A 20,504-nucleotide genomic window follows, 5' to 3' on the forward strand; every position below is an offset into this window, starting at 1 on the left:
GGAGGATTTCGATATAAACCAAGAGGAGACTGGTTTTCCTTTGCTAAAGTAAGGAAACTGACTTCCTTTGCTCCTATAAACAAACTCGCGAGACTAGCATATCTCAGAGGTGCGCGCGCTACGCATACATCCTGCGTCATCCGCCGCAACGGCTTCCGCGTATGACAGATACCGGAAGTGAGAGAAGTGTTTATTACTTTGAAATATGGATTTTTCTTATGAAAACGCATGGATTCGTTACAGGAGGCCTTTATTCACCCCCCGGAGTTTTATTACGGATGCGCGCACTTTATTTGACGACTTGTGGACAGCTGAACAGAAAAACCCGCTGACTGCAATGATAGAGCTTGGAATAGCCAGGACAATTTTTTATATAACTCCGAAATGATTCGTCTGAAAGAAGAAAGTCATATACACCTAGGATGCCTCGAGGGTGAGTAAAACACAGGCTAATTTTCATTTTTGTGTGAACTAACCCTTAGGCTACACAACTGTAACAACTGCAGACTAACCATAATAAAACATGCATTTAAAAAAAAGTTATCCAATTATAGCTGCGCACATATACACACACACTTTATCTTACAAGATACTGCATTCTTTGATCTCCTTATGCTTCTTTTTATGACTGTGATGACTTGCTATGGCACTATTTTCCTGCATGTCAGAAATGAACTCCAGAAGTTTTTTCACCTGATTATTGCCTTTCTCGTTGTTGTTAAATGCATAACATCTTGAATGGCAGGTTTTGATCAGTTCCTGAAGTTCTTTGTCGCTACCATTGATGTAATCAGTTAAAGTCTTGTGCTTCAGCTTCTCTTTACCCGTGAAAAGAATTACAGTCTTTAAAGCCACATCCTCACCAAACTCTCTCTTCAGATGTGGGAGAACCTCTCTCTCACCCTCTGTGAAACGGCCAAGCTGCATAACCAGCAAATACACATCAGGCCCTGGCTGAGCGAGCTCTTTGCACTTCTTTATTTGTTCTTCCTGGTTTTTAAGGTCTTCATTAAAGAAATCTGGGGTGTCTATAACCCTAATCCTCATTTCATAAACAGTTTCTTCTGCCATGTTGCACTCCTTTGTTACTGGCACAGAACTGGCATGTGATTCAAAATGTTGCTTTTTTAGGATAGTATTTCCTGTAGCACTCTTCCCACATCCTGTCTGTCCCAGCAGCACGATGGTCAAAGGTTTTTGTGGATGCATCTTAGCTGATGAGTTAGAATTAGTTAGAAGATACAGTCCATGCTAACAGTTTCAGTGTAAGGATACCAAACTATTGTTATCTACTAACGACATGTTACTTAAAATGTTTTCTAGTTGACAGGTTGAAGTCAAAGGCTTTGTTACCTGGTTCGTTTGGTGTCACCATTTTGTCATGCGTCCCTCTGGAACAGAAAGAGTGATTGATATTTGTAAGTTAATTCAATTCCTGCTGCTCATAACTATATCGCATACCTTTCTGATGTTTGGTTCTTGCTTTCGTTGTATTTCATCAGTTCTTTGATTAGTTCAGTGTTCTTCATGCGTTTGCTGTAAACACACAGTCTGTTTCCACACTCATTCAGGATTATGTTGTAGTCTTTTCTGAATGACAGTGGTGTGTCTATTGAATTTGAAGATACCTTTTTTTCACTGTTAACCAGCACAATTGTTTGTTCAACCATTTTCTGACCGAGCTTTTTCTTTAATTCAGTAAACATCTCCATCTCTTCTGGTGACACCATTCTGTCCTGGAGTATGAGGAGGAACACACGAGGACCTGCATATGATGGCTTCAGCTCCTCCACACTGTCAGCTTCTGGATCTGATGAGCTTGGTTTATGAAAAAGGTCTGGAGTGTTGATAATACAGACCATCTTACCATCAACATTATCTACAATCTTCTCACAGCTGATTTTCTCTGATCGGAAATGATCTTTTTGAAAAATTGTGTTCCCTACAAGACACTTGTTGTTGCTTATCTTTCCCAGCAGGACCACTGTCATCATGTGCTTACTTCCAGATGTCAGACCACTATTTGCTGTGATAAATTCAAAGAAATTTTTGAAAACAACATACATCCTTCACAATATGAATGCAGAACATAGTTGTTTGTAGGACACAATTACTGGTAATTTAACATGGTGGTTTTCAACTGGTTTGGTGAAAGACCCAGATTTTACATTGGACATCAAGTGGTGACCCAACAATAATACCAAATCCATAATTTCTATTTAATATAGTCAGGTCATATGTTCCTAGTTTCGATGATGAGGGCATGTCACCAATATGCTGATGTCTGTATATATGCCAAATTGTTGAACACACACTCTTCGATAGCATTTATGTTGTTATCATATGGTACTCTACATGGTGAGCTATCGTGGCATTATCCTTTTTCGCATTTAGCATGTTTTTGGCCCTCAGCTGTCTGCAACCCTATCAGAACATACCACCTGATAACTTGATTTATCAGACACTTTTGTGCATGATTGTGCATGTTTGGTAAATTTTAAACTTTTGTGAACAGCCCAGATCCTTGATCTTTATGCTCCTTGTGGTTAAATAGGATATAAGGTGCATTACCCTAGTGAAAAATAAATATTCTTAAATGTATTTGAAATACATTTATTTCATGCTAAGTATACAAATTCCATACTGTCGGCTATTGGATCTGGGCCCGGTTTATGGAAAAGGTCAGGGGTACTCACAATACAGTCAATCTGATCGGCTACTCTAGCCACAACCCTCTCACATGTGGCTTTTCCAGCGATGAAACAGTCATGCTGGAGAATACTGTTCCCTATCAGGTACTTGTCATCGCTGTTCACTCCCAGGAGCACCGTGGTGACGATCTTGCAGTCACCTCCAAATGGCTTGACGTTCACACCCTCCCCTTATGAAAAAAAAATTTTTTTTTGGAATGAACCATTTTTCAATTTATTATTATTATTTTATTTTATTACTTTTTTTTGAAAGAAGTGGTCACCAAGGCTGCATTTGTTTCAACTGTAAAATAAAACCAGCAGTATTGTAAAATATTACAATTTAAAAGAGGGGTTTTCTATTTCAGCATATTTTAAAATGGAATTTGTTCCGGTGATGGCAAAGCTAAATTTGTCAAATGATCCTAAAATTGTATTTATTTTTTTAATTCTCAATGTTCAAAACAGTTGTGCTTAACAGTGCTGCTTAATATTTTTAAGGAAACTGTGATACTTTTTTTTTTCAAGTTTGTTTGAGGCGTAAAAAGCTCAAACAATCAGCATTTATTTGAAATGGAAATCTGTAAAAGTCTTTACTGTGAATTTTGGATCAACTTGATTATACTTTTAATACAACATTGTTGAAAATATTAATTTCTTTTCAAGAAAAAAAAACATACTGACCATGAACATTTGAATGTAAGTTTACTTTCCTAAAACACATTTTCAGTGCAGCAGAGTTGGCCTAGATTCTAGAATATTAATCATTTCAGATAATTAAACATAAGTAAGCATTACCTGACATTGTCGGTTGTTCTGTCTCATCTTTTTCCTTCTGATGAACATGCTTGTTCATGTCTTCATGTAGGATAATGATGAACTTTAGGGAAAAAGACAGAAATCAGCTTTGTGAACAATGCACGAAACAATACCAAATGTTTTCCATTTGTAGAAGTCTACCTGCCAGGATCAACTTTTTAGTAATATGTATCAAAAGCTGTCTGACCAGATCTGAGTCTGCCGTATCTTTGCTGAAGACGCAAATTCTCTCATCACATTCATGTAAAATCTTTTTGAGGTTCATATCCTCTATGTTGCAGGACTGTCTTGATGTCTCTTTGTTGTCGATCAACACTACAGTAATATTTTTTTGTCATTTTCTCTCCAACTCTCTCCTTCAATCATCTCCACCTCTTCCTGGGAGAGCTGTTTATCATGGAGTACCAGGAGGAACATGCGTGGACCTGTGTATGATGGCTTCATCTCCTCTATAGTGTTAGCTTCTGGTTCTTGGCATAGTCTCCAGAAAAGGTCTGGGGTGTTTATAATGTAGAGCAGCTCGTCCCGCATTCTTCCTAGAGCCTTTTGAAACATGGACTTTCCTGGCTGGAAGCAGCTATATCCAAGCATGGTGTTTCCTATCAGGCATTTATCCATACTGTTTTGTCCCAGCAGCACTACGGTGACAACGCTGTCATTGTCTGAAACTTGTGCAGTTTTATTTTCTCCTATGAAGAATTAAAAAGGGTTTTCTCCCAATTAAATGTAATAGATAATTTTGAAGTAAAATATAGACACTGGCAGAGAATATAAAGAATGTTCAGACATTAGCAAAAGAACAAAATCTTTAAAAAGCTGGTCAAAAACTCAAACTAACAACTGTATTTGACCTTTTGGCATGTTGAATTTCCAGTATGTTCACCAGGTTTCAAGAAAGACCTCTGGTTATATGTCGTGAGGCGAAGCAGGAACATAGTGATTAAATGAAAGTAAAAGCTAGCTTTGTACAAATGCAAAAATAAAAAAAATAAAATAACAGGTGGAGTCACAACAAAATCTGTTACTAATAGGGTCACGCAAAAAATAGTTTCAGTCGTTGTCAAGAGAAACTGTTGCTGAAGGAAATGGACTGTTTAACCAAATGTTGTCTCCGCTCTTCTTCTATTCCGCGAGGTAGGTTGTGTGCAAAAACTTTTGACTTGGGTTGTTGATAACACTTTACTTTGATGGTCCCTTTTGAGCATTCTGTTGACAACAAGTAACTTTGCACCTACATGTCAACTAACTCTCATTAGAGTATTAGTAGACTGTCTGATTAATATCTGCTAACTCTTTATTGTCATGGTCTCCCAACAGACATTCTACTGACTATAAGTAACTTTGCAAGTACATGTCAGCTTATTCTAACCCGAACCTTACCAGTCTACTAATACTCTACTAACACTCTTAATGAGAGTTAGTAGATATGTTGGTGCAATGTTACTTATAGTCAACAGAATGTGTTAAACCGGGCTGTTACCGGGCTGTTTAGTTTGGTTTCTAGTAACTGCTGAAAGCTCATAACTGCTCAAACATTTATCATGTTTGAATAGTTTAGATTTTTTTTGAGTAAATGGAGAGTGTCTAATGTCTTAAATCTGTCTGTTTTTGAAAAAAAAAAAAAAAAACATAAAATATGCATAAAAATACAATAGTAAGTTATCTTCAACCAAAGCTGAAAGTCAAATAAGTGTGATACGATTATTAATACAGTTGGGAGGATTTATTAATGAGTATTAATATGTGATGAGTATGTAACTCATATAGTTTTGATGAACATCAAAAAATATTTTTTAATGGATTTGCATCATAAAGCTTATATGTGCATTAATATGATATGATATAATGGGCCAGGCTTAAAATGCAAAACTCAGTTTTATACAATGTCTCAGGCATCCCCTACTCTGTCTTCGTATCCACCAAGGCAGTTGAATCAGTCTGTACATGTTTCATTATCTATTTGTTTTTCATCCTTTGCTGTTTTCATAGGTCCACGACTTCGCATAGTATTGATTGGAAAAACTGGAGTGGGAAAAAGTGCTGTGGGAAACACTATCCTTTGCAGAAAGGTTTTTGAATCAAACCCTTCTGCAAACTCTGTCACTGAGCGGTGCCAAAAAGCAATGGTCTGTGACCAAAGATAGATTTATGTGATTGACACACCTGGAATCTTGGATACCAGCATATCAAAAGACCTCATCAAAAGAGAAATAGTGAGATGTATACAGGTCTCAGCACCAGGTCCTCACGTGTTCCTGCTGGTGATACAAATTGGCCGTTTCACTACTGAGGAGCAAAGATCAATCCAGGCCCTGCAAGAGCTCTTTGGAGAAGAAGCTTCAAAATACATGATAGTGGTCTTCACTCATGGAGATGCACTCTGTGATCAAACAGTTGAAGACTATGTGAAAACCGGCCATGCAGAACTCCGTAGAGTGATCCAGAGTTGTGGTAGTAGATATGTTGTTTTTGATAACAATGACGTGAAGAATCGAGTTCAAGTGAGGAGATTAATTGAGAAAATTGATGAAATGCTGGCAGCAAATGGGGGAGAATGCTTCACTCAGGAAATGTTTATAGAAGCGGAAGAAAAGATTCAGCAACAGAAAGTGGAGAGAGCGGTTGCAGAGCTTCTGGAATATCAGTTTAGCTTTCTTGGGATTCTTGAGAGCAGAGTTACTTTGTTCCAACAAGTATTGATGGAGGGCCTTCATGAACAGGCCACTCTTGATAGCGGCACTTACGGTTATTAAAGAAACTTAAACGAGACATCTTAGAAAGATGTGTAATATGAAAGCTACTTCTGAACATAAACACAACTCATTTATGTGATGTTACACAGTGGTGGAATATGATGTTATTTTAATTTGACTGTGCAGCACATAGCAGAATGAATAATTATACATGGAATCTTGTTAATCTAATATGAAGGCACTGTATTCTGTAGCACTTTTTGGTTTTTGAATTGTTTTCAGAGACTTTAATGTATTGTGATACATTAGATTACCAGTTAATTATATGCCCGATGTACTATAATTATAATATTTTTGGATTTAAAAATAAATAAATGGTCTTTACTACTGTAGACATAAATGTATCACTGTCTTTACCATTCTTTCTTCTTGAAGATTACATTTCTTCAGAGTAATCTGTATAACAGTAGTTTTTCCATTGTATTATAAGGTATGCTAAGAATCAGTCATCCTTCGTATATAAATGTAAAATTGTTTGTAATGTGTAATGTAATGTGTTTGCACATCCCTTTTTGACCATTAAAAATAAAATCACAGATTAAAAAAACAACAACAAAAAAACATGATTTTTTAACGCAATAATATCTAAGGATTTTTTGTGGCTTTTGACTGGCTAGAAAATGTGCATTTGTACATGTATGCATTTGCTAGAGTTTTTAACCAAAACAGCTTAATTTGCATTCAAGATGTTTTTATTCAGGATTTTTTAAAAATCATTTCATTCTTTTGGTTTACTATGTGAGCAACATGAATGCATTTAACATTTTGAGTTTCCCCAGGAATTTTCTGCTAGTTCTTAGTAAACAGGTTTTTAACCTTTGTGCTGTGCTGAAAATCCTTTTTAAAAATTACTGGCAAATCTCTTATTCTGCTATATTATGACCAAATCTTGGATTCAGTGTTTTTGTCAAATTGTTTTCTTTCAATTATTGCAGGATTTGTTTTGGAACTGGTTGATTGTATGCCTCATTGATCTGAGCTTATTAATTTATAATTAAATAATAATGAATTTAATTTAATTTAATTAATTTAATTTAATTAATAAATAATTTATTAAAGCTTATTCACTTCACATCAGTTTTTGAGTGACAGTATTAGTGGATGATTTTGGATAAATTAAATATTTAGTAATAATATAGCATAATGGAAAATTATAAGAAAAGCACAAAAGAAGATAATCGTGATTTTAACAGTAAAAGACTGTAAAAAGGCTACAGTAAAAACACATTAAATGGTTAACAGCAAGTTTCCATACTATATACGGTGAATAACTGTAATTAAATTTTAATGTATAATGGGGTTTTATCTTACATCTAATGTTGTTAAATTAATGTTTATTGTACTATTTCAGTATCATGTGTGTTACCATGATGGTGTTTAGTGTTTGTGTGAATGACACTGCACCATATATACAGTGGGTACGGAAAGTATTCAGACCCCCTTAAATTTTTCACTCTTTGTTATATTGCAGCCATTTGCTAAAATCATTTAAGTTAATTTTTTTTCCTCATTAATGTACACACAGCACCCCATATTGACAGAAAAACACAGAATTGTTGACATTTTTTTTTTCCTCCTCAGCTTGTAGAAAAGCTGTTTATGATAAACTTTGATTCATCATGTGACTTTCTCATCATCACTTGTTTTTGGTGGTTGTCAATGGTTAAAAACAGATATTAGTACTTAAATATGTTGGTATATTAACATTACATCAATGGAATACAGGGTTTTATTGTGAATTTTAGTTAAGTCTGTAAAACCTAAAATGTGGCTACCATATTTTTTACGGTGAATTTCTGGCAACTACATCTACCGGTATTTTACCATAAATGTCACAGATTTTTATTTATATTTTTTTACAGAGAACAGTTGATGACATTGACTTCTAGTATTTTTGTCCATGCTATGTAATTAAATAGGGACCATCAACTTTTTTTTTCCACGTTCTTCAAAATATCTTCTATTGTGTTCAGCACAAGAAAGAAACTCATACAGGTTTGGAACAACGTATGGTATGATTATGTAAACTATGTTCTAGAACACAAACAAGAAACCCCGCGGAGCATAACAACAATCAGAAAAGGAAACAGTACACCTGTATGTCTTCTCTGCTGATCAGGCAGGATGTTTTTCAGAAGGAATAAATTCTTCAGTGTTTTTCTTACAAGGAAGAAATTCAGTTTTTTCTCAAAAGGAATCTTAATTATAGGCAGAGTTAACCAGTCAAACCACTCTTGCCGTCAGCATAAAAGGAAAAAAACAACAACTTTGTAACTTGAAACATCGCAAACATGTATGCAGACTTGTGGGACCACATTATCTAAAGATTTTACTTCTGACTAATACATGAAAATGGTATTTTGATGTGCAAAAAAAAGGATGACATTTTTTTCTATGCCATTCATAGTACTGAGTTTCAGTTTTTTGTTTGTTGACCTAGTTGTTTCGGTAACACTTTATTTTAGGGTCTCTTAACTAGTTGCTTATTAGTATGAATATTACTAGAATATTAGCCATTTATTAGTACTAATTAAGCATATATCAATGCCTTATTCTACATGATCTTATTCTACATCCCTAATCCTTCCCAATACCTAAACTTAATAACTACCTTACTAACTATTAATAAGCAGCAAATTAGGAATTTATTGAGGGAAAGTCGTAGTTAATAGTGAATAAGTGTTCCCTATATGAAACGGTAGTGCACGAATAGTATTTTTGAATAAAATACATATCTTTATTTGTACTTACACTTGATAATACATGCAACATAACACTGATGTACTGTGTATTATTTGATTGTAGCAAAAATGAATTCATGTTTTTAAATCACACTACTAGCACAGAACAAAAGACAGTGTCTACTGAATTCTGCAGTCTTTTTTCTCTGATTCCTTACTAAATGAGTAGTGTTCTATGTCAGTATTTCCATTTTTCTTCTTCATTTCCAAAATCATCTCTAATAGCCTTTCAACCTGTGAAACATTGTGGTCATTGTTGTTAAATGCATGACACCTTGACCCACAGGTTCTGATCAGCTCTTGCAGCTGTGTGTCAGTGTTATTAATGTACTCTGCTACAGTTTTCCCTCTTAATTTCTCCATGCTAGTAAACAGAACAATGGTTTCTTTTACCACTTCTGCACCAAACGCTCTTTGTATGTTCTGAACTATTTCTCTCTCCCCATCTGTGTAACGGCCAAGCTCCATCACCAGTAAATACACATCAGGCCCTGGCTGAGTGAGCTCTTTGCACTTCTTTATCTGTTCTTGTTGGTTTTTTAGATCTTCATCAAAGAAATCTGGGGTGTCAATGACCCTGATTTTGATTCCACAAACAGTTTCCTCTGCTGTCTGGCACACCTGTGTTACTGGCACAGAACTGGCATATGATTCAAAATGATGCTTTCTTAGGATGGTGTTTCCAGTAGCACTCTTTCCACTTCCTGTCTGTCCCAGAAGCACGATGGTCAAGGTGTTTTTCTTCTTGATAGAAGCTGGGTTACCTCCATAAATATAAGATAAGATAAAATGCTGCATGTCAAAAGAAATTGCCTGAATTGATTATTTTATTGCACAATACAATCATTTTAGTTTAAGTTTGGTTTAAACTGCATCCTATCTGCTCTAATAAAAACTTGGGCCTTTTTAGATATAGATTTTCCTGGTTTGTACACTTAGTGTCATTTTTTTTCATCCAGTACTTTTTTTTCATCCTCATCTGAGATCTTGATACCATCATCATGTCACATCAGTTAAAATCTCCTGTCTAAAGTCTTTCTATGTCCACCTCATGGAGAATGTGTTGGCCTACATACAATATCGAAAATGACTTTACTGGTTCAAAGTTCAAAGCCAGTTAAAATGTAAACAGTTTGTGTGAACTATTGAACTGATTTAAATATTACCAAGGCAAAGGCATTTAGCCAGAAACTTATTGATGCTGCGAGAAAGACTTGGAAGTATCAAACAAAATGGTAATTGTTGACCATCTCCTCTCATTACGTGAAAAATGCTCCTCTAGAAAGTCTAGAAAATTATTTTAGCGTGGATAAAGCTTTCTTTCTTTGATAGAAATGCATATTATACTATATAAATGAAGTTTATGTTTTGGTTATCATCTTATTTTATAATGTAGAATTATAGGTTATAATACTATAATGGATGTTACCTGATATATGCTTTTGTGCCATTGCTTCCTGTGGTCTCCATGTCTCCCTTTCCACAGACGTGGAATAGTTTCCCCCATTGGTATTATTATGAATTCTACCTGATATATGCTCTTGTGTCATTGCTTCCTGTGGTTTCCAGATCTCCCTTTCCACAGACATGGTTGAGCTGCAGTTGAGGAGAAAATGAATTAATCGATGTATACGTTGTCTCTGGAATGGATACAATCATGAGGATAAACGTAGATTTTTAGTCTTACCTTTCATGCTCGTACATGTGCAACTCAGGCACACTCTTCCAACATGCAGTCAGCTGTTTGATGAAGTCGCTTTGCTTCAGATTGTTGTTAAAATCACACACTTTCCTTCCACTTTGATGGAGAACCATTTCCAGGTGTCCGTTTGTTACTTTGTTTGGCCTTGCTGATGTCTTAGCATCGCCACTGACCAGAACTACAACAGTATTTTCCTCCATTTTCTTTCCGAACATTGGCTGAAAATGTGCAAATATTTCTACATCCCTCTGAGAAACATGGCCACGTTGCAGAACAAATAAAATCAAATATGGACTCCTAGATGATGTCTCCATATACCTCTTAATTACAGTTAGAGGCTCATTAATAACAGTAATCCATTGGTCACCTATCTGCAGTGATACCTCTTCATCAAATGTGGATTGCTTTGGCAGGAAATGTTCAAACCCAAGAATATTATTTCCCACCAGACACTTACACCAGCTGTTTGCACCAAGCAGAAAAAATGCCTCCACAGAACTCTTCAGTGTGGCCATCTCCTGTAAAGAAGTCCACAAAAGCATTTGTTAAGATTAGTTAATACCTCATTAGCTAACATGAATTAATGAGAAACATTTTTAGTTCAAAATACATTTACATTAAAATATGTGTTCCCTTGGAATCAGACCTAAGACATTGCTAGATTGATAAATCACAACTCTACACAATTTTAGATAACATCAGTGAGCCTCTGAAACATGCTCAAATGTATAAATGTTTCAAAGATTCTCACTATTGAGCCTTAGCTATGTAAAATTAAAACATTTTAGAAGCTTACCTTTTGACATGCTGAAATCAGCATAAAGTTTCAAAATATTTCACACAAAAAAGCAGACAAAACTTCAGACATATTTTTTTAAAGAGAATTTCTGGTAAGCGTTTGCAGTAACTGAAAGTGAAAATCCAGTGAGGATTTTTTTGAACACTGAAAAGGGGTGGATCACCTCACCTCTGAATAATTACTAAACTCACTATACACTGAGAGTTACATTATGTGTGTGTATACACACATATAAGAGTACAGATGTGTATAGAAAAGTAAGAGAGAGAGTGTGTGAGAGAAAGCAGCATTGAAGTGAACATCACTTAAGCATTTGATTTATTTACAATCTTCAATTTCAGGTACAAAGTTAATTAAAAAGTTGTAGGCTATGTAAAGTGTGTGTACGGTCTATTGTTTTGTTTTTGTTTAGTTTTTTTCCATAAAATGTAGAAAAAATGCTTGATGTAAATTTACATTTTTGGGTGAACTATCACAGTACTTACGAGGTGAATCTTGTCATTTCTGTGCCACTGGTGGCGAAAATGTTATTGCACAAATAATTATAGTTTCTAGTTTTCTGAGCTAGAAATTGTCATGCCTAAAAGCATTTCAGTGTGTTGAGAGCACCATGAACCCACAGCGTTTTTAATTTCTAATTTATATTTGTCTCTATCAAGTGTGCCCCACACATCATGAAAGTAAAGCCAAAACATTTTGATCGCCCCCTGGTGGCTAGTTGCAGTATATGTCATAAACACCACCGTCTCCATATACTGTACTGTAAACAAATGGCACGTTAGCCAAACTAAAAAAGACCTTTTTTTAATTTTTTTTTTATAGTCTCTATATTTATAACTGTGATAGAAATATTTTACCATCAGAAAAAGGAATGCACCCTTCCCTTTAATGTCAGGATTCCCACAGTCACTGAAAACAATATAGTTAAAACAAAATAGTTATTATAGTAAATATGCATGCTTCTATGCTCAGCTATTAAATATTTAGGGCCAGATTTACTAACAGTTTATTAACAACTTTTCACTCATATCAGTGGTTTTATGGGATTGCAATTTGACATGTTTAATACATCTTGTCTTTAATTGTATATATTATGCTCTTTGTAATCTCTTTGAAATTATTTTTAAAATCATTATTTAGTCTTCCGAACAATTGAGGAATTCATGGAAATTAATAAAATGTTAAGATTCATGGTAAATATACACTGATCAGCCACATTAAGTCCACTTGCTTAATACCATGTGGGTCCCACTTGTGATGCCAAAACAGCTCAGATGCGTCTAGACATGGAATCCACAAAACCTCCAAATGTTTCCTGTGGTATCTGGCACCAAGACAGTGGCAGCAGATCCTTTAAATTGCAAGTTGCGAGATTGGACTCCATGGATTGGATTTGTTGGTCCAGCACTTTCCATAGATGCTGAATTGGATTGAAATAAAGTGCAATCTTCAGTTGTAAACAAATGCCACAATTTGTTGTGCAGATAGGCCTGCACTTTGCCTGTTTATCTATTATGTTCTGTGGATTGACTTTTAACTCCATAACATCTGTTACTGTCACTCCCGATTTATTCCACTGTTAGGTATTTGACTGGTCATGTGACCTCAGTTTACCCAATGAAAGGTGGCCTGCCATATGTTGAATACAATTTTATAGGCTAGTGATATGACGAGAGCGCTGTTTAAATTGTATTTATTTATCAATATTATTTTTAGTTTTTTCAAAAGTAGTAATACTCGTTTCTTTTAATATAAAACCTTTGAAGTTGACCAAATCAATTAGTGCACCAGGCGAGTCTGCATTTAGGGGGAGCTCTCGCGACAGTTTTACGCCCCTCAAGCGCACGGACAGCATGTATGAGGGGAGCATCGCCTCAGCGTTTGGTTTATTATAATCTCCCATTTCAGGATGAAAGTTCTTTAAAAAACTTTATACAGTCAAAATTCATGTATATTTATAAACGCACACGAATGTTAATTAGCGAGCTTTGGACATTTGACTGACCGACCTATTCCTTGTCAAAGGAGTCACGAACTCATGGGCGGTGTAACTTGTTACACCTGATCTGAAGGTTACTTGATGGCTTTTGTCAAAGGTAGGCTACTATTAGTTTCGCTAATTTTAAAACTTTTAACTGGACAAGAATCCTTTAGTGCATATTTAAGGGCCTTTCGTCTGGCAATACGGGGAGCTCACGCGACTGATTTAGATTTAGGGCGAACGCAGCAATACCTGAGGGGGACATTTTGGGGATTTGGTTTCTAAATCTCCTATTTTACGAACAAAGCTCTTTAAAGCAGTGTATACAGTGAAAACTAGTCTGTTTATGTATTTGTAAACATTAAAGAATGCCATCCAGCGTATATTGAGCCCTTGTTGTTTTTGTCTGACTGACCGAGCCTTGTTGTAGTTGTCACATGCTCCATGGATGGTGTAATATTCTTAAAGTGCAATATTAATAGGCTAAACATTTTGTGTGTATTAAAATGTGGAAGTTTTATTTACTCATAAATTCAAATTATACAAATGACACTGTACTCCAGAAAACATTGTGTTGCACATTATGAATTCTCTTATGTGCAAGACTTTTTGTTGAAGAACTCATGCTTGAGTTTCTAATATATTTTGGTAATTATTTTCCCTCTTTTGTGACTTCAGCAACAGGCCTTCATGAGATCTTTGGAACGAAAGCTTCAGTGATCTTGAAGAACACCACAGAACTCAAGAGATGACCCACCACCATAGACCACTGTAAACCAACAAATAAAGTAAGGACAATTTTAAATAAAAGGGATAGTTTGATCACCCAAAAACTGAAATTCAGTTATCATTTATGCACACTCATGTTGTTCTAAATCTGTTTAACTTTATTTCTACCGGAGAACAAAAAAGAAGACGTTAAAAAAAAAAAAAAAAAAATATTGAACAGTTTTTTTTCCCCCAATAAAATTAAAATAAATTCTTGCAAATATATTATTTTGATATCCAGGAAAATAAATGCTTGATATGAATTTTCATTTTTGGGTGAGCTATCACATCAAAAACTATGAGGTGAAGTGTGTAATATCTGTGCCACTGGCGGCCAAAATTTTATTGCAATTATATTTTCTAGTTTTCTGAACAAGAAATTGTCATGCCTAAAAGCAGTTCAGTGTTTTGACAGCACCATGTACTCCCATCGTTTACCCATTAATTTATATTTGTCTCTATCATGGGTGCTTCTCAAACAGAAGGCTGCATCCTACCAGTGGCGGCTCGTGGGTTTTAAAATAGAGGATGCACACTAATTGTATTGGTCTGGGATCCCTGCCGATTATTATTATTATAATTTGCTTAACCACTTTAAAATGGCTTTTTGGGTGCTTTTAGTCAGAAAACGTAAAGAAAACGACACGCATACTGCAAGATAATATAATTTCACTTACCTGGCCTATCACTTGAAGCAAACATCCATCCCTTCTTAAAAGTCTGTGAAGAGAAAAGAGCCGACTGCTGTAATGTTAGCCTATATCTAGCTTAGGTGTGTTCTCCCTTTATTTTAAATTTGTATATATACTGTTTGAATGACAGCTTGGTAAATCTGTTGGCGATCAAATATTCAATATCGCTACTCATAAGTACTTGGTACATTATCAGCGCAGCGGGAGACGTTCAAACTAATTTCAAACTAATATCAGGTAATTTACGTCTCTTTGATGATTGGTTGATATATCAGAAGGAGGCTAGCCTCCCTTGCCAGGGCTCTTTTCTCAACACTCCTCAGCGCTGAAAGTGAACACTCGATGGTGATTGGCAAATTTTTTTTACCAACGGAGTCACGATAGCTCAGCTCTCCCCCGGCCTCCCCCTCCCCTTCTCTATCACCTAGCGTTTGTAATTACATCAGCAGATTCGGCACATTCACGATAGAAAAGCGTCGCTTTCCAACTTCAGTAACATGTTATGGTATTACAGCTGTGAAATTACAAACAAAAAATACACATTCTGAGACATGAACTGAAATGAATTGTGAATTTTATTAACATTAAATCGTCCTCCTCCCATTTTCACCTCAAAATTTTGGGGAAATGTTATGGTATTACAGCTGTGAAATTACAAACAAAAAATACACATTCTGAGACATGAACTGAAATGAATTGTGAATTTTATTAACATTAAATCGTCCTCCTATTTTCACCTCAAAAATTTGGGGAAGCTGTGCCTCCCCTGCCTCCCCCGACGAGCCGCCACTGCATCCTACTGAGGCTGCATCCTTCCTAGTTCAGTCCTTTAGAGTCTTGTAGGCTAGACTCCTACTCGGCATTAAACACTAGAATGAGACAGTCTAGTAAGTGCGTGTGGCTACATCACATATGTTCCCGTCCTCACCGTCATGGCACAAAAACAATAATAAAACTTAGTTTTGGAAAAATACTATTTATTACAAATCTTTATATTATTTGCCTTTCTATTAATGCAATACAATGAATCACAGCCGTCTACAATCTCCCTGTGGCTTAAATTATTGGCAGTTTAGCGTTTAGTAAGTAATTTACACCAAAACAAATTATAACATCTATCCTTTCATGTCCGAAAACATTATTTTTGTCTTGCATTTCATAATAAATTCAGACAAGCTCAGTACTGACTCGTTTTTCGTCAGTTTATTTTCATGAAATGGAATGGGTACAAAGGATTGTGGACGATTGAAGGTCGCGAAGGATACATCCCATGCATCCTTTAAATTCAGCTGAATGAAGGACGCGAAACGAAGGCTGCCTTTCAGGGATTCTTCCGATTGATATGGCCTTCAGCAACGTTTGATGACGTGGCAGCCGAGATATGCAGCCTTCGTATGATGCAGCCTTCCGTTTGAGAAGCACCCCATGTGTGCCTCCAGGGCTGGATTTACATTTTATCGTGACATAGGCAAAATACATTTTTGGGCCCCCCTTCCCTATTAATATATAATATATAGCAAACAAAAATATGTCGTAATCAGTGGAAACCAGTTATAGAGTTCTCTATCGCAATAAGCGCAAAGTCGTTCGGCTTGCATTTAGTCATTGAAGATCTAATGTAGTTCTTAATTTGTTTGAGAACAGATAAAGACCGTTCCATTAATAGGCTCCAGCGTCTTGTCCACATTACCACTTTACCACGGCATTATTTACTACTGCATTATTTCTCTAATAGTTTTAACGGCCTGGAGTCACAACCACATCTCAAGACATTGTTTAGATAATTTATTTCAAGACATTTGTCATATTGTCGTCCTGAAAACTCCTGTGATGAACAAATTTACGCACCTCACTCCAAACCCTCCATTGTTAATTCCAAAACGTAATTTCAGAGCTAATAACGATGGTTTGAGCCATTAATAAGCAGGCTAATGCAGTTTTTAATGCAGTCTAATGCAGTTATTAGAGAGAGAGATTAATAAGCGCATGTGAATACCTGCGTCTGTGCATCTCTCAGCAGTGTTCAGCAGCAGCGTCTACTAATAGCGAATCTTTAAGTTGAACTGCTTCAAGAACCTTCAAGAAATGTCATGCAGCTTTCAGCTGTGAAACTATTTTATTGATAAATTCACTGGGCAGTGCTGACAAGTTTCTGTGCGCGTTTCAGCAAGTGCGCGAGTGCAAGAGAACGGGAGAAGGAAAGCGTGATCATTTCCGTAGGTGGAAAACATGGAAATAGTTTGTAATTTTTTATCTTTTTGTTTGTTATATTTATTTGTTCAATGTCTTTTGGGGTTTTGGTTATTTTACTGTTGTAGATAGCCCAAAGTATAACAAAAATATTATATATGTCATTGTACTTGGGCCCCACTGGACCAGCGAGCATAGGCACGTGCCTAGAATGCCTATGTGTAAATCCGGCCCTGTGCCTCACACGTCCTGAAGCTAAAATGAAGCCAAAACATTTTATCGCCCCCCTGGTGGCTAGTTGCAGTATAGGGCATAAACTCCAGCCTCTTCATATAAACAAATAGGATGTGAGCCAAACTAACAAAGTTAAATCTTTTTTTTTTTTTTTTAACAGTCTTTTCCCTATATTTATAACTGTGATAGAAGTATACAATCAGAAAAAAATTACCCCCTTCACCTTTAATGTCAGGGTTCCCACAGTCACGGAAAAACTTGGATTTATTGTTTTAATGTTCTGGTTTCCAGACCTGGAAAAATAATAGAAATTTATAGTTATTATAGTAAATATATGTGCCTCTATGCTCAACTGTAAAAACAAATGTCATGGCCAGATTTACTAGCAGCTTAATAATAACTTATTTGTTTAGTAAGTCTGGTCCTTATACTCTCCTTACAGATTACACTCTTTGTGATCTTTTTGGAATGGTTTTTAAAATCATTATTTAGTCTTCCGAATAATTGAGAAATTCATGGAAGTTAAGATTCATGGTATACACTGATCATATACACTGATCAGCCACAACATTAAAACCACTTGCTTAATATCATGTGGGTCTCACTTGTGATGCCTAAACAGCTCTGATGTGTCTAGGCATAGACTCCACAAGACCTTTGAATGTGTCCTGTGGTATCTGGCACCAAGACATTGGCAGCAGATCTTTTAAGTTGCAAGATGCAAAGATGGGCTCTGTGGATTGGATTTGTTGGTCCAGCACTTTCCATAGATGCTGAATCGGACTGAGATATGGGGGAATTCTTGGTATGCATGGCTGAAAAATATTTCATCATATAGATCTGGAACTGGATATTCGGTGATATTTATGTACACCCATGTCATTCAAAATCTAGAACTGGAAAAGTCATGGAAAAATAATTGAAATTCATAGGCAAATAGGTGTGGGAACCCTGTAATGTGAATGCTGTGTGTGTGTATCCCTAGAGGTAAGTAGGTAGGTGAATAGGTAATCGTCGGCTTCATCATCTCTAAGAAGAAAAGGACGAAAATTTTAGTAATCCTGTCAAACTCCATCATGAAGATATGTGTTAAAAGGAAAAGAGAGTCAAAGGTCAACCTGGTCTTCAGTGTTCTCTGCACTAATGACATAATGATTCTCTTGTGACCAATCAACACTTTTACCTTTTTTGGACCATGTTATTTATCTGACAAAAACGTGTAATGCTCTAGAGAGGCTATTAGCACTTATCACAAATGTTTGGCATCCATAATGATGTCGTCTTCTTCAATGTAAAAATAAGTGTCTAAAGAAAAAATGAGTGACAGTTCAGCCTTGTCTATAGTGTCCTATGTGCTTGCCTTATGATGCAATAATTCTGTGAACTCTTTTGTGACCAATCAGCACTTTTACCATGCCCTGTTTTTTGTTCAAATGTGTAACTCTCTTGAGAGTCTGTTAGCACTTGTCACAGAGAATTGTCATCTGTAGTCTCATTAAACTTGCTGTTGAAGCCTAACAGTCAGAGGTGTAATGTAAACCGACTGGAGCTGATGCAACCAGAGCTATTGTAGAGATTGTAGCTGAGATCCCTTCCCATTGGGAGTGGGTTACTCATCATGACACCAAAACACTTTTGTTTGTCTTGTACAATTTAATTTATAGTTTAAATGACTTTGGAATACTTGGCAGCAAAAGACATAATTTCTGTGTACATAAACACACGAGTCAATAATGTCAACTACAACTAGTAAAGTTTAAGTTTGTTTTTCTCTTTATTTGTTTTTATAGTACCAATATTGGTCTGTTTGTTAGATGGCCACAACATGTTACTGCAATCTTAGTTCTCAACTGAGAGTGTGTTTACACTTGCAGTTCGGTTCTCTTGGTTCTTTTGGTCCAGACCAAATAATAAAATGATACACTTAGTCCCAGGGTTCTACGCTTACTTTTCTTTTTAAAAATGTAAAACATTTAGGAGCACAGTCAAAACTTTCAGGAGCACCTTCTAATCAATAATCAAAAATTCTGATATAAAATTAGCCTTTCTATTATGAGGTGATATTTGACTCCTTAAAGTGATTTACAGGGAACTTTGTTTTTACGTTTGTAGTGGAATTTTTCTAACTTTATAAAAAAGTATGTAATCTTTTATGTCAAATTAAAAAAAAAATATATTTGTAAGATTTTAAAATTTCTATTTAAAACAACAAAATAAAAACAAGTAGAATAAGAAGTATAATAAGAAATTAGCGATCAAACGAAATGAGTATTAAAAAATAATTTGTACTACAGGTGGCACAGAAGAACACAAAAGTGGCTTGTATGTGTATTTTTTAGACGTTTAATGAGGTTCAGAGGTAGCATGAGTGCAATTAAATTCATAAATTCATGTTGAGGTTAATGTTTTAATTATACAATTTTGAATATAGAAATATTAAATGATTTAAATTAGAAATTTAAAATTTAATTTAAATTTAAACAGAAAAGACACTTTAAAAATTTAGTTGATCTATGAGACTCAAAGCCTGCTCGCCATTGAAATGCCTTCGCAGTGGACCAAGCTGAACCAGCGACCTCTCTGCTCGGCTGATTCGCCGCTTCTTCTGCCGTGGCAGTAGAGGTCCCAGCTGATTTCCTGCCGCCATCCAGCGAGCCTACATAAGCTTATTTCTAAGAGGTAAGTTCTAAAAGAGCAAAATTTCCTAGCAACGTTGTTGCAAATGTTGTGCTGCGAGTGTGGCTCATGCAGGGATGCACGATGCAGAAGGGCAGTGAGTGCGTCACCTACCTGGCCAGTCCCCACGCAGAGCCGCTCTCTCACTAAGGCAGAATGCTCTCACTGAGAGCATGAGTCTCTCCCTTCTCCGCTCGCAGCTTGCCTTCTTCAATGAAGGCAGCCCCGCCCTCTCGTTTCTCCTCTCTCAGCAAAACTCGGAGAGAGAAACAGCAGAGCCACGGAGCTTAGCAACCGGGCCTGAGCGATCTCACGCTGGCACAAAGCCCGCGTGCTCGCTCTCTCCGCTGCATTACATCGAACGGCTCTATCCTCCTGGGCGGATCGGAGTAGAACTCTCACACATCCCGCGTGCTTAACTTGATCTGCCAGTACATGTTACACGTGAAGATCAGTGCC

General features: G+C 36.2%; 1 protein-coding gene, 1 long non-coding RNA gene and 2 pseudogenes across 2 annotated transcripts; 2 read left to right on the forward strand and 2 right to left on the reverse strand.

The window, feature by feature from the left end:
* Positions 1–582: 582 nt before the first annotated feature.
* Positions 583–4,370, reverse strand: LOC107758580 (GTPase IMAP family member 8-like; annotated as a pseudogene).
* Positions 4,371–4,579: 209 nt separating this feature from the next.
* Positions 4,580–6,262, forward strand: LOC107758581 (GTPase IMAP family member 4-like; annotated as a pseudogene).
* Positions 6,263–9,123: 2,861 nt separating this feature from the next.
* Positions 9,124–11,220, reverse strand: LOC107758582 (GTPase IMAP family member 8-like). The gene is made up of 3 exons (XM_016576353.1): positions 10,691–11,220; positions 10,532–10,599; positions 9,124–9,767 (listed from the first exon to the last, which is right to left on the reverse strand). Exons 1-3 carry the CDS (start codon positions 11,218–11,220, stop codon positions 9,124–9,126), a joined length of 1,242 nt encoding a protein of 413 aa, XP_016431839.1.
* A 2,104-nt stretch (positions 11,221–13,324) lies between these two features.
* Positions 13,325–18,927, forward strand: LOC107758682 (uncharacterized). The gene is made up of 3 exons (XR_001642049.1): positions 13,325–13,600; positions 14,164–14,273; positions 18,007–18,927. It is a non-coding gene; the product is annotated as an uncharacterized LOC107758682 (long non-coding RNA).
* Positions 18,928–20,504: the final 1,577 nt, after the last annotated feature.

This window comes from Sinocyclocheilus rhinocerous, unplaced genomic scaffold (assembly GCF_001515625.1).
Source record: "Sinocyclocheilus rhinocerous isolate Xijiao unplaced genomic scaffold, SAMN03320098_v1.1 scaffold623, whole genome shotgun sequence".
In the NCBI taxonomy this organism is placed as follows: Eukaryota; Metazoa; Chordata; class Actinopteri; order Cypriniformes; family Cyprinidae; genus Sinocyclocheilus; species Sinocyclocheilus rhinocerous.